Consider the following 13,862-nt stretch of genomic DNA (forward strand, 5'->3'; position numbering starts at 1 on the left):
GGCAAACATGCAAATGGGACTAAGAGATCCACCTATGAGGCACTAGCACCTGGAAACAGACGTGTGTGTGTGTGTGTGTATGAGCATGTATGTGCACGGGAGTGTGTACACCACCTGAAGGCTAAAACAAATAAAAGCCTCCTCGGTGACATCTAGAATTCTATTGTTCCTTCATGACTGCCACAGATGCTTTGGATCCTTGCTGGAATGACAAGGAGAATTCGGCCCCATACACCTTTGGAAATATGGAGCGGAGTATTGTTGTCAGACACTGTGCTAAGTTCTTTACATCTGTTCTTTATTCCATTCTGAGGCTCTACCAGGTAGTAATAGGGCTGTTTCAGTGGTTTGGAAACTGCCTAGAAAGGGCAGAGCTAGAACTGGATCTCATGTTTTGGTGACTCCAGCACAGATTTTCTGCATGACCACAGTTCAACACAATTGGGAGGGAGGAGAGAGAGACTCAGGACAATTGTTAGTTCCTAGCCATTTTTCTCCCATATCTGCAGCCAATGCTTACCAATAGATGCAATGAATTTTGACAAGAGACCCTCAAGTGATTCCACAAAGCTGGCCTCTATCCATATCTCTAGCCTTGAACTGAAGAGAGAGAACCCCACTGAAGCCACCAAACTAGGGTTAAAAGCTGCACCCTCCCTCCTCTCCCGTGCAGAGCAGCTGATTGAGGCTAGAGCCATAGAAACTAAACAAAAGGCTCTCAGGAGCCCACAGGGCCTCGCTGCTGCCAGCGACTGTGAAGGGAAAAAAGAACCCCGCCCCCTCCATTCCTCAGCAGCCTGATGAAGATTTGACCTGTCATCTTCCCAGGGAGCAAATTCCATGGCTCTCTGAGGGAGATTGATTTTTATTCTCAAACAACACAGCAGATCCTCCTTTAAAACCAAAAGTCAGCAATAAAATGGGTCATAAACATGTATATGGGGTTATAACCCCCTTCGAGTAGGCGGCTGAAATTCTCCCAGCCCTTGGGCCTGTCAAAACCAAACTCAGGAGGAAGTTCCTCAGGGTCACCATTGAAGAGGGGAAGAGGTGAGTGGAGGTCACAGCTCTCACTGTGCTGCTGCCACAGACAGTGCTCTTTAGGCCAGGTCTTCCCTAGTCTCGAAGTTGTAGGCCTATTTGCCTGATACCATCTATTAGCAAATGAAGATGCCCAGCTTACTTTGCAGATTTGGGTGACTCTGAAAAAAGTCACACACACTCTAAAATGTCCAAGATTCCAGCACATTAAAAAAAAAAAAAAGTGGTTTATATACATCATAAGTAAGCACTAGTTTTGAAATCAGAAAAGAAAACAACTATTTCCTTGTTAGACTTACTTTATTTATGCTCCTAAAAAAATCTCTCTTTTGGGGATAGAAATTCCAGGAAAAAAAAAATCATCACTAGTCAGAGATTAAAAATATTTTACTGTTGAGGTCTCAGTGGGCTTCAGTATATTTAACCTACTTCAGTGCCTTGAACTTCTTTTGTTATCTTTGTAGAACTAGCTGAAGTGCAAACTGGTCGAAGTTTATGAGTAAACTGTTTCTGGAACTGAAGATGCTTAGCTCTTTTCAAATAGGGAAGAAACTGTCATATAGAAAAAAGACTAGATTTATTCTTTAGGGATCCAAGACATGGTGATGATAATAATAACTAAAATAACTATTATTTCATTGGAAGAGCTCACATCTTAGTAAGCACATCTATGATACCAAGCAGTTTTCTAAGAGCATTAAACACATTTTCATTCATCTTCACAAACCTGTGAAATTAATACTGATTGTTCTCATTTTGCAGATGAAGAAACTGAAGCTGAGAAAAGTTAAGTGTTTGGTATACGTTCAAACAGCTAACAAAGAGGGAAGCCAGTATTCAAACTGGGAAGTTAGTTGCCACAGGAGTAGTGAATAGGTAATACTCATTGCCTGAACGTGGAATAAATGGGCTGCCTCCCTAGAGAGCACATCCTTCAAACTGAGAGTTGTTCAGGCAGCGACTGTTATAGTGAGAGCACTAGAAATATCATTAAGAGGAAAATGGGACTGGAGAAGACTTAAGTCAAGGGCCAAAGTCAGAAATACGACATACACGACCTGGGCAAAAGATAGTGGAAGTGGACACTAGAGTTTATTTAAAAAAGTGGAATGACAGCAGCTCAGCAACCAAGGGGGAAGGATATTACACCAGTCTTTCTAAGGATGAGGAAATTAGGGCCACAGGGAAAGGAGAGTAAGACAGAGGGCTTCAGGGCAAGTAACTGTAAGAGGCGTAATGTACAGGTAAAAAATGGTGCAGAAGCCTGAAGTCCTGGGTACGTGGACTGTTGTCTAGAAGGTGGGGAGTGGGACAAGGGAAGCCAGAGGAGAGGAGCCCCAGAAGAGAATCCAAGCTGAGGGCAGCATGTGCTGCAGTATGGGTGACTGACAAAGGGAAAAAGGAGCGGGGTGGAAACAGATGGAAATCTACACTGGAAGTGTCACTTCCACCTGCATTTTACCGGCCAAAATGCGAGTCATAAGGCCAAACCTGATGTCAACGGGGCAGGAATATCATCTCTTCTTTACTTAGACACCAGTACTGAGGGTCTAAGGAAGGAAGAAAAGTCCAGGAGTTGAAAATAAAGATTACCAGCTCACAACTGGTTGCTCTCTAAATGCAGTGGAATGACGCAGTGCCTTACAAGTAGCACATGCTCCGTGAAAGGTGGAGGAACTAGATGAAATATGCCCAAGTGGAAAATGCCCCCACAATCCCAGCATTCTCTGCAGGAAAAAGACAATTGCTTGGCAAAGGGAAAGCAGTAAGTCTCTCGGGATACATTCAGGCTCAAACTAATAATGTGTTGCTTGAGGCAACCAATTTGTACAAACAAACCAATCTTGAAGAGGAGGAGGGGGAGACAATTTATGAAAGTAAACCTGACCGATGCTCCCCACCCCCACCCGGTGCCCACCCCCACCTCTCCTCAGGAAAGCTTTTATTCCTGATTCTAATTCTGCAGAAAAATGCCATAGACACTAGTGGTTTCACAAAGCATGTTGAGTGAGTCCACCCATTAGTCAATGAGAACTAAAAGGATAAAAGAAACTGCTTTTCTGTAAATGCAGTTTACAAAAACTAGGCAAGGACATAAAATAGAACTTCTTCTGGGTTCAACTTAGCTGTTTTCTCACAACTTTAAAAAATTTTCTTCCCACAGATTAAATCCTAGTTCTAAAATATGAAGAATTCTGAAAACTACATTATGTTGCTATCATCGTAATAGCTATTCCCTATTATATTCCAGGACTTCCCTATAATCCTCTGATCAAAACTGCAAGCTCAGTATTATCATTATTATTTCTGTTCTGTAGTTGAAGAAGTTAAAGGTCACTGAGGTTAAATAATTTGCTGAATACCACAGAGCAGGAGAGTAGCAGAGCTGGTGTCTGACTCTGGTCTGTCAGAGTCAGAAGGTTATGGTTTCCATCATATATCCATTTCCTGCAAAGAATAAGCAACTAGCATTATGTGGTAAAAAGTTAAACACAAGCACATGGCTCTTTCACAGAAAAAAGACAGCAATATTTGAAATACTAGCCCCGCCAAAGCAAACTGGCCAGCACTCATCCCTCAAATAGATCAACCCCCAAAACAAACACACATTTCATGAGAGAAATTTTAAAATAGCTCCAGTAACATATTTAGTTTTATTTCTAAATAGAAATATTTTCATTCATATTTATTTGATTTTTAGTGATTATTATCATAAATAACTCAGATCCTATAGAAATAAATGAAGTAATGAATGAAGAAATAAATGAAATAAATAAATGAAAAAAGAAATAAATGAAGTATCTCCACCCCAAGATACCCAACATTAGCAGTTTTAGATTGATACACCATCAAACTGTTTTATATATGTATAAACAGAAATATGTTTATGTGTATGTATATACACATATGTATATACACACATACATGCTGATATAAGAAAACTATACACAGTCTAATACAGCCAAATGATCACACATTTTATTCTGCAACCTACCTTTTTCAATTAACATAACTGGGACATTTGCCATGGCTGCATAGCATTCCATTTTATTTGATATTTGGTTGGGTATTTTGACTTTGTTTGTTTGCTTTTGCTAATATAAAGAGTGCTGCATAGTACACACTGGCACATGTCTAACTATTTCCTTGGGATAAGCTAATAGTTAAAGAGTATGACATTTAAACTAACGCCAATGGCTAGAATACCCTCCAGAAAGGTCTTTCCACGATCCTCGCACGCAAATGCCCAACTCTCATTCCCAGCTCTACGTGCTTTCAACCATTTAAACTTTACCAAGCCGACAGACTGAACTATTTAATCTGCACAAGTGATTATGGGGATTAATCCTCTTTCCACATCACTTGTTTGCATTTCTTCTTTTGTGATCGTATATATTTCTTTTAAATGAAATCTTGAGTGGAGGTTTAGAGAATTATAGAATTGGAGTAGGAAAGACAAAAAGATTGCTTGTTTGAAGACGTGGAAAGTATGGGGGCATCAGAAAAACTAAATTGGAGGGTATGAAAAAAGATGGAGGAGATGAGGTGCCCAGGGGCCAGTTCAGTAAGGATGTAACACTAAAGAATCAGGATTTGATCCTGAAGGCAGGAGACTAATCTGCACACTTGTAATCATCCAATTAATTATTTACTTAATGACTGTATTTCCCATAGGCTATATTCCAAAAAAAGAAAAAAAGGCTATCTCATTTAGAGCTTTTATCACTAATCATATTTACTTTTGAATTGTCATTTAAGCCAATGAGTCCAGCAGGATTAACCAGCTCCTTGGTGAACTATCAAGCCATTCTGTGGATAAGCAGGTGAAGAGGCTGACTGAGGGGTTTATTAAGCATAAACAACTCCTTTCTCCTTTCTATAGCTGTGGGAAGTAGGCTATAAGTATATATCAGAAACAAGATCAGTTTTTATACCAAGTGGCACTGCTAATGATGGCTCCAGAAAGACTATCTAGGATGGTTTATAGTGTCAATCTGGCTGTCTTACACAGAGAAAGAAGACTGCTAAATTGGGTTTGCCTGCTGTTATGGGCTGAATTGTGTATCCCAGCCCCTAGTACCTCTCAGTATGACTGTATTTGGAGACAGGGTCTTTAAAGAGGTAGTGCAGTTAAGATGAGGTCATCAGGGTGGACTGAATTCACTATGACCGTCCTTATAAGAAGATACCAGGACACAGACGCTCACAAAGACAAGACCACGTGAAGCAACAGTAGAGAGGCCTCAGAAGGAACCAACTCCGCTGACGCCTAAGAAGCAGACTCTCCAGCCCCATTCGGGGGGCAGCAACCCCAGTCGACTTTGTGACTGCAATGTCTCTAGAGATCCTGAACCCACACAGCTAAATGACACTTCATTTCCTGACCCACAAAACCTATGAGATAATAAATGTTAGTTGCATTATATTTAAAAAAAAAAAGTTTTCTTGGATCTGAGGGTGTCCATTGCCATTGGCACTACTGCTTTTAACTTTTTCATAAATAAACCAAACTCTTGAGAAAGAGGCCCCGTTGTTTAATTCAGGGGGAAAAAAGAAAGACGATGAAAACGTTCGAAGAGGAATGAAATGAAAAATAACCAGTTGTCCCTGGCCAATCTCTTAGGTTTTAGATGATTCACAGAGTGGGAGAGGGACAAGGAATTACAAGGCCTGGCTCTGCTGCTAACACTTACTAGGCCTTGGCTTTCTTACCCATAAAATGGATAAATTCTACTAAATAATCTCCTAAATTTCTTCTAAGTTTAAAGGTCTGTCATAGTTAAAGGAAATACCTATTTTTCAGAGGCTTCAGGGCAGATGACATTGAACTTGGGAGTGGGCACTATGTGCCAGCCACCGTAGTTTGAGCACTTCATGTCCACTGATATTTTGTTGGGTTTAAGTTAATATTACCTGAAAAAGGCATAGCTTGCCATTCTTTTTGAAGCCTGACTTTGCTGGGTGTAGAATGGTTTGCACAAGATTTAGTGAGCAATTTCTAGTCTCATTTAAATCAGTGATGTTATCTCACTCACCTGGGAAGCTAATTAAAGTAGGACACACCATTCTTCACAATTGAATCCAATTACCTACATTTAAAATATTTAGGGACTGCAAATTTGTACAGCCTCTATGGAAAATAGTATGGAGGTTCCTCAAAAAACTAAGAATGGATCTACCTTATGATCCAGCAATCCCACTACTGGGTATTTATCCCAAAGACTTGAAAACTCATATCCAAAAAGATATTTGCACACCAATGTTCATAGCAGCATTATTCACAGTGGCCAGGACATGGAGGCAACCGAAGTATCCTACGATAGATGACTGGCTAAAGAAGCTGTGGTACATATATACAATGGAATATTACTCAGCCATAAGAAGAGATGAAATACTGCCATTTGCAACGACATGGATGGACCTTGAAATAATTATACTAAGCGAAATAAGACAGACAGAAAAGGTTGAAAATCACATGATATCACTTATATGTGGGATATAAACCTAAAAGCAACAAATGAACAGGATAGAGACTCAGAGACATGGACAATGGACTAGTGGTTACCAGGAGGGAGGGAAGGGGGAGGGAAGGGGGTGAGGAGGAAAAAATTTTTTTAAAAAATGCTAAAAATAAAGAAATAAAGAAATATAAAAAAATTTAAAATAAATAAAAATTAAATTAAATTAAATATTCAGTAAATTCATTAAAAACTCGAATCTTTGTAGACTTGAGTACTTAGGACCAAGGTATTTTGAAGTTTTCTTTTTTCCTGAGGTGGGAGGCAAGGGCATAATGCTGATACATGTGGCTAAAAAAAGGAGATATAACTAAAAACATTCATTGGCCACCACCTCAGGTCCAGGCATTGCGCTGGAGACCAGACCATGGGGACAAAGCAAATATGAAAACATCACTGTTGCCCTGGAGGACCCGAGTTTGGTAGGAGACAGATGACTTCCAGGCGAAGAACACTCCATTCAAAGGTCAAATAGGTGTTACGGGGACCCTGATCTAGAGCAAAACTCAGGAAACAACCTGCTCAGGGTTGTAGCTAGGGGGAAAAGAATTTTAAATAAGTTGACTTATTTTTGTCTTCCAAGCAAAATATACTCAAGGTAAAAAAAAAAAATCTTAAAATACAAATATGTCTCAAAAACAAAAAGGATCCCCTATAACTCCATTATGCGCAATGATAATTAGTTTACTGGAAATCTGGGCCCCTGGATCTGGTCTATGCTCTTCTAGCTGCATCAGGATTACGACAAAACAGGCAACAGAGAAGTAATGTGTACCATCTTGAAAAGACACATACAGCCCCAGTGATGAACTCTTTTATCATCCTTAACCAATAATGACTGAGTAAACTTTCTTGTTACAAAAATTGGGATCTGGAGTCCATAGCTTTCTACTCAGCATAAACACTTGTTTTTGAGAAGGGAAAAAAAAAAAGAGTACAAAATCCCTGGGGATATCCTACTGCTCTGGCAGAATTCCGCTGTGATCAGTTAAATGCAAATGAATCAAGAACATCTGGCTTGCATTTGTTTTAAAGCCCATGAGGGTTTATATACAAAGAAAGTTTGGCAAAATGCAGATTCTTTAATTTACAATTAAAAAAAAAAAAAGGTCAAAAGGTGTAGCAGAGCCTGTGACAAAGTAAGGCTAACTTTGTAAATCCAGGAAAGTTTGTCAAAATATTCTTTTCTGGTTTCTCTGGTTTCCCAACACTTTAGCAATGGCATGCACTTCTAAGTCAAATTTGCCAATTTATGTATATTTGGGTTCCTGTACCAGGTGACCAGGTAGGAAATGTGGGTTAAAGAAGACTAAATTTACTTATATGTGTATATAAATATATATGTGTGTGTGTGTCTGTGTGTGTGCGCACACACATATAAGTATAAATTATACATAAATGTAGAAATACACATATATCCATCCATCCAAATAATTACAGGTATTTTCAAAGTCTTTAATAAGCTAACAGACGCTATGAAACTTCAACAGAGGGGACACAGTATGACCTAACACACTGGCCCCCAGCATCCTGGTTTTTCTTGGGCTGCTGTATGGGACACACTTGGGAGAAATGCTGAACTCTTAAACCCAAATGAAATACAGATGTCTGGGATGCAGATGACTCACCGCATGCAATCTCATTCCTTTCATTCATGGATCCATTCAACAAACAATTATTAAACACCTGCTATGTGTTTCACCCAGTGTTGTTGTTCCTTGCTTTGTATATATGCCTGGGCATTCTAACCCCATGCTTAAATCTACAATTTCTTGTGCTTAAAAAGAAACCGAAATGGAAGCCGAACACTTAATAGTAGCTGTGTCACTGTAAACATTTCTATGTTTTCTCTTTCCTAGTTGCAATGAACTTCAAAGGCTTATTTTTATTCCCCTGACCCTTTTATTGTTTATCCACCTATGTAAAACTAGTGGCATTACAGGGCTACCCTGCAGGGTGTGCCTGTCATCTAGGGAAAGGGGGCCCTGGGGACATAGGAGGTGAGAGAGGAAGCCAGTGTTATCAGGGAACTTGCCTATTTCCAGTTCTGTCCTTTGCTCAGGAGAGCTGAACTCCAGAGCAAACGTCAACACTGCTCTCCAGCTTTGCCCCACTCTATGATTCAGCCAAGGTAAGGAGATTTGTTTGCCTTGCTCCTCCTAATTATCCCCTTTGTGAGAAAATAAGAAAATATAGTCTGTCCCTCCACAATTATGCTGGGAATCGGGATTGCCCAGTGGGGCTGCCAGGTCCCTGCCTGCCTCAGATGATGGGAGGCTGCGGCTCGGTGCCTCTAGTATGGAGTGATGGGGCCAAGGTAAACAGCCTGGGCCTGGGCCTCCATAATCCCTCTCCACACAGGTGAATCACGGAGCATCTGCCCCAGTGGCTTCCTCACACAGCACGCTGCCAGGGAAAGCCCAGGCCAGCTGGGCCAGCTAGGCTGAGAGAGTTCCTCTTCACCCCTTACTTCTCTCTACAATGCTAAAAGGCATGGTGGTGAACGTGGGGGGCAGATAAATGGCAACAGTCTCCCAAAGCAGCTCCCTCAAAGACCCACAGGCCTCTGCATTTACCCATGGCTCACTGCTGAGAACTGCAAAGCCCTTCTCGGATCCCATCCCACCACACATGTAGTTTACAGTCCTCTTTAGGGCAAGAAAGGAGTCGGCAGTAATTATAATTATCCTCATGTCCCATATAAAAGAGAAATGAGGCGCAGAGCTATTAAGTTAGGAATTTTCTTTTATTCCTACAGCGCTTGGCACTGTACAAGGCACCTTCCCTCACGCCCTGTAGCCCCACCCGTGCAGGGTAAGGGCAAGAGGAAGGGAAGCTCTGGGGAGATGACATGCCTGGAGGAAATAGACAGATGAGAGTCTGCTCCATAGCCTCAGGGGGATTCAGTTCACCCTGACTGAACCACTCAGCCTTGAAGGAGGGCTCTCCCAGAGATGGGCCCCATCGACCAGTCCCACAGACACATCAGACCCGATGACAACTGACAAGACAGGCCTGTGAAAGAAGCTGAAGGAGAATTTTCCCAACTTCCTCAAGGACAGTGACAAAACAAAGTTTCTTTGAAGAAAAAGGCAAGAATAAGGGTGAGAAGATTCAGTTTTCTGAGTTTCTGTCCTTGGTGGGGGACATACCCATGGCTACCATGCTCAGAGCCACACAGCGATGCCCTATTCTATGGAAGCTTCAGTTTTAAAAAAAACAAACAAACAAAAACAGAGACAATAAGACATGATTTGTGTGTGTGTGTGTGTGTGTGTGTCTGTCTGTCTGTCCAAGTTTAGTTTTATGAGAAAACACACACAATTGCAAGAGAAATGGGGAGTGGCTGAGGCTGAGTGCATTTAATAATCCTCACTGGGAGAGGGTTGAAAACTTTGTGATACATTCCCTAAACCTGTAAATCAGAGATTCAGATGGAAATGATCAAAAAGTAGGGGCTGGGGTTGGGGGGGTTGTCACTTATCACAAGGCTACAGACAGATAGGGAGGATTCTGAGCCCCAGGGTGGTGAATCTGGGAGGTGGAACCCTGCGAAAGGCAGCCAAGACAGGCGGGGTCTGTCAGACACCAGTTTCTGGGCGGGCCCTGCTCCCTTCTCTAGTTCTGGGCATGGAGGGATAGCGGCAGTTGGTTCAGTGGAACCCTGGAGAACCCAGTGTGGGCAAGCCCATTTATACTCTTTGGTGGGAAATTCCTGCCAGCCTTGCCCTTTGCTGCCCTGTGTCCCTCAGCCCCTGTGGCATTTTACAAAGGTTTATTCGATGAAATGGATGTCCCTAAAAAGTTTGAAAGATAAAATCTTCAACATACAAAGAAGAATCATGTAAGGTGTTCTCCCCGCCATCCCCACCCCCACTCCCCGTAAGTGCAGTGACATTTGCCATGGATTTACAGGTTTGGGTTTCCAGTCCATGAGTGACACTATTCATTTCCTCCTGGGTGCTGTTTGCCACTTCATTAAGCTGCCATAAGGCGAATCACACTGACTTTGCTGTGAAAGTACCAAGGCTTTCTATGGGTGGAGTTTGGGGAATTTAGCTATTTCTCAACTATGCCTGCTTTTCCCCTAAAAATAAAACTATCAAACTAAAAAAATATTTTTAATAAACAAAGGTTAGGAAGAGGTACAAGGCACTGCCACAGGCCTGCAGCCGAGTGGAAGACAGAGAGTCACTTGGCTGGAGAACTCTCCAATGTGTAAAGAATCTTTCAAGTTCTCAATAGCTCAATTGAAAGTACTTATAAATTCCCCACTGCTAGAGTAGATGGATAAATGCCAGGTTTAGAAGTATTTGGTCATTCTCCTAAACCTTGTTTTTCCTTATCCTCCTTCTACCCTGGAATCCAAGATGAGTTAAAGGCTTTTCAAAGACAAAACTCCACCCTGATTACACAGGTCAGGATGTTCAGAAAGAGCCTGATGGGGTTCCCACGGCTGGGGCTGCTTCCAGAAATGCTCCCCACAGTGGAAATGGGGTGGGGGGAATATTTCAGACACTGACCGGATCATCGGCCATGGAGATCAACCAGAATTGAGAGAGTGTCTGTGAAAACAAAATGCTGTAAAGAACTGCAGCTTGTGAAGAGAGAGACTGTGATAAACTAGGATTCCTTGCAATATTATCAAATATCAGACTAAATCCTGTCTGAACCCTTTCGTCTGCAAGAGAGATCTCTCTCCTTGTAGAACGTCCCCAATAGCACACAGTACGAGGGCGAATGTTAGTTACCCAAGTTTGAAAAATGATCCAGAAACAAATTCCTAAACAACATTTTTGAGAAGGAAAAACAAATTATTCTTGGACATGCTGGGTAATTCCAGGCACAGAGAAACTACCAGAAACTCCATTATTTTCAGAAGAAAACAATCTCTTGGGCAAAATAACCAAAACACCAAGAACACACAACATGTTTGCAATGTTGTCCTAACCCGTACTGTGGTGCTTGTTGACAAGCCCATATGCCACCTGCAAAGCCAGCCAGCAGTTCATCCTACACCTACGGGAAACTTAATGAATAAACCACAGGATGTTAGAGACTGATGTATAGCTCAATTCAGGCACGATAGAATAAACATAACTGCAAAATGATTTGTAGCCTAGACACAGTGGCTGAGTCCTGATTTTCATTCTGTTTCACATAACATTTACTTTTTTCTCTGCTAAAATCTCTCTTGCTGAAGAAGAAAGATGTGTGGGTGGCAGGATAACAGATTCAGCCTTGTGCATATTTCATATAGTTAGTTATCCAAGGAGAAACTGAATTGACAGGGAACAGGACTTGTACCGAACCCTCAGAAAATAACACATTAAGACAGACTGTCAAATGGTTTCCCAATATTAATCATCTACCAACCAATCAACCAATCTGTATACATGCTTTTTTCCAATGCAATTTTTAACCACTCAGGATTCTAGCTTTTTAACTGGATGACTACGTCTGATCTCATTCTGCAGAGATTTTAAGAGTGGCAACAGGTCACCAAAAGTGATTTGCAAAGCCCTCTGGCTTGGTGCTCCGTCTTACCAGTCGAGTCAGCCCCAGAGGCCCTGCCACTCATCTGCTCCTCTGCGCCAATGAGCTGCAGGTCTGTGTACGAGGGGCCACAACTAGGACTACTGGTGTCTTCAGAATGTGTGGTCCAGCTGCTCTCAGAGGTCAGCGGGCACCTCCCCAGGGAGTTGAAGGAAGGGCACGTCCAGCATGGCATGGTCAATGGTAGGCCTGGAGATAGACCAAAAACCAAAAACATACAATATAAATGGGTGTATTTTGTTTATCTTTATGTTTGTCTTACTTTCATGTTACTCAGATCCTATGAAATCTAAAAAGGCACACAGGCAAGGCAGTATAGGCAGTATCACTCATGATACTGACAGGGACCCCACTGTGAGTCAGTACCAAAATCATTACTACTCATGACCCTCAAATCAAAAATAAATCTTACTAATGTTCCTAATTTGTCCAGTTTATTGCCTTCCACAAGGTTTCTCCATGGTATTACATAAGAATCTTATTGCAAATTTCAGTACTGAAAATGAGAGCTGAAAATAGTGTGGACAGGGAAGGAAAAATAAGAAAGAAACTGGGATTTATTGAGTACCCATGACATGTCAGACACTTTACAAATGCTATCTCATCCCAGCTATCCTGAGAAATAAGCAGTAGTCTTATTTTACCCAATAGGAAACAGACTCAGAGAAGTTAGGTAGCTTGTTCAAGAAGATCATGTCAGTACTCTTGGCTGGAAAATCAAAATTATAGAGTTAGATTAAGACATAGGAAGGGAACATTGAGATTTAAGAGGGAAGAAAGAATAAATAGCTGTATTTGTATGGTATAAATATAAAACTACAGAGAATTTATTTTATTTTATTTTTTAAATGCCTACAGCACCTGGTATTCCTAAGTGGTCTCTCATCCAAGTACTAACCAGGCCCGACCATGCTTAGCTTCCGAGATCAGATGAGATCGGGCACGTTCAGGGTGGCATGGCAATAGACTAAAACTACAGAGAATTTTCACTCCGTATTTTCTCAGGCATTTACAAGGCATATAGGTGGTTTCTATCTGGAGTGCTCATGGTTCAACACCACCAAAGCGGGGGGGGGGGGGGGGGGGGGGGAGGCGGGGGGGGATGAGGAGAGGTGCAGGGCAGGGGTTCTATGGAAAGTAACCTCACAGGGTAATCTGATCATAAGTTCCTAACTAGGTGGGTCAAGGTGGGTAGTGACGCCCCAGGCAGGTAACTTCTTTAGTAAAAGGTTTATCTTTGCCTTACACAAGCTCTGTCCATAGTTTCTGGGCATCTAGGTTAAAACATCTTTGAAAAGACTCTTTTCAGACCCCTCCTTCTAAATTTCCACCGCCCTCAAGAGAGCACATAATCTTGTTATCTATCCTGTAATCTCATTCCCGCCTAGCTTTCTCCCACCTTCAAGTAATCTTCCTTACATTTCCTCCTTAATTCCAAGTGCATAAAAGAAGCTGCAAACTGTCATTTTTTGGAAGCCTTTTTCTCAGTCTGTTAAGATCTTGCTTCCAGGTGTATCCTCTATTTGGCTCAAATAACTTATTATAAAAATTCTCTATAGGTTTGAACATTCTTACATCAACAGATGAAGCAAAATAACATTATTTAAAATACAATACGCGGTGAGCCAGAAAGTAAAGAATTCCTAGAGGCCAAATGAAACCTCAAACCCAGAAATGGTAAGCAGAGCACACAACTTGATTTTCACACCCTGACAACTGTGAATAAACTAGGAAGAAATTTGAGTT

General features: G+C 41.5%; 1 protein-coding gene, 1 long non-coding RNA gene and 1 pseudogene across 6 annotated transcripts in view; 1 reads left to right on the forward strand and 2 right to left on the reverse strand.

The window, feature by feature from the left end:
- The window catches only part of STON2 (stonin 2), a 119,472-nt gene that overhangs the window by 58,347 nt on the left and 47,263 nt on the right, over nt 1-13,862 (reverse strand). For all 5 annotated transcript variants that reach the window (XM_039883968.1, XM_039883966.1, XM_039883965.1 and 2 more), the window contains exon 4: nt 12,108-12,305. In XM_039883968.1, the coding sequence (XP_039739902.1) occupies nt 12,108-12,305 (198 nt within the window). The remainder of the gene's footprint in view (nt 1-12,107; nt 12,306-13,862) is intronic.
- Nucleotides 76-9,377, forward strand: LOC120619576 (uncharacterized). The gene is made up of 3 exons (XR_005657560.1): nt 76-1,917; nt 6,900-7,035; nt 9,319-9,377. It is a non-coding gene; the product is annotated as an uncharacterized LOC120619576 (long non-coding RNA).
- LOC120620039 (uncharacterized) lies at nt 12,966-13,084 on the reverse strand (annotated as a pseudogene).

Source organism: Pteropus medius, unplaced genomic scaffold, assembly GCF_902729225.1.
Source record: "Pteropus medius unplaced genomic scaffold, Ma_sr-lr_union100, whole genome shotgun sequence".
Classification (NCBI taxonomy): domain Eukaryota; kingdom Metazoa; phylum Chordata; class Mammalia; order Chiroptera; family Pteropodidae; genus Pteropus; species Pteropus medius.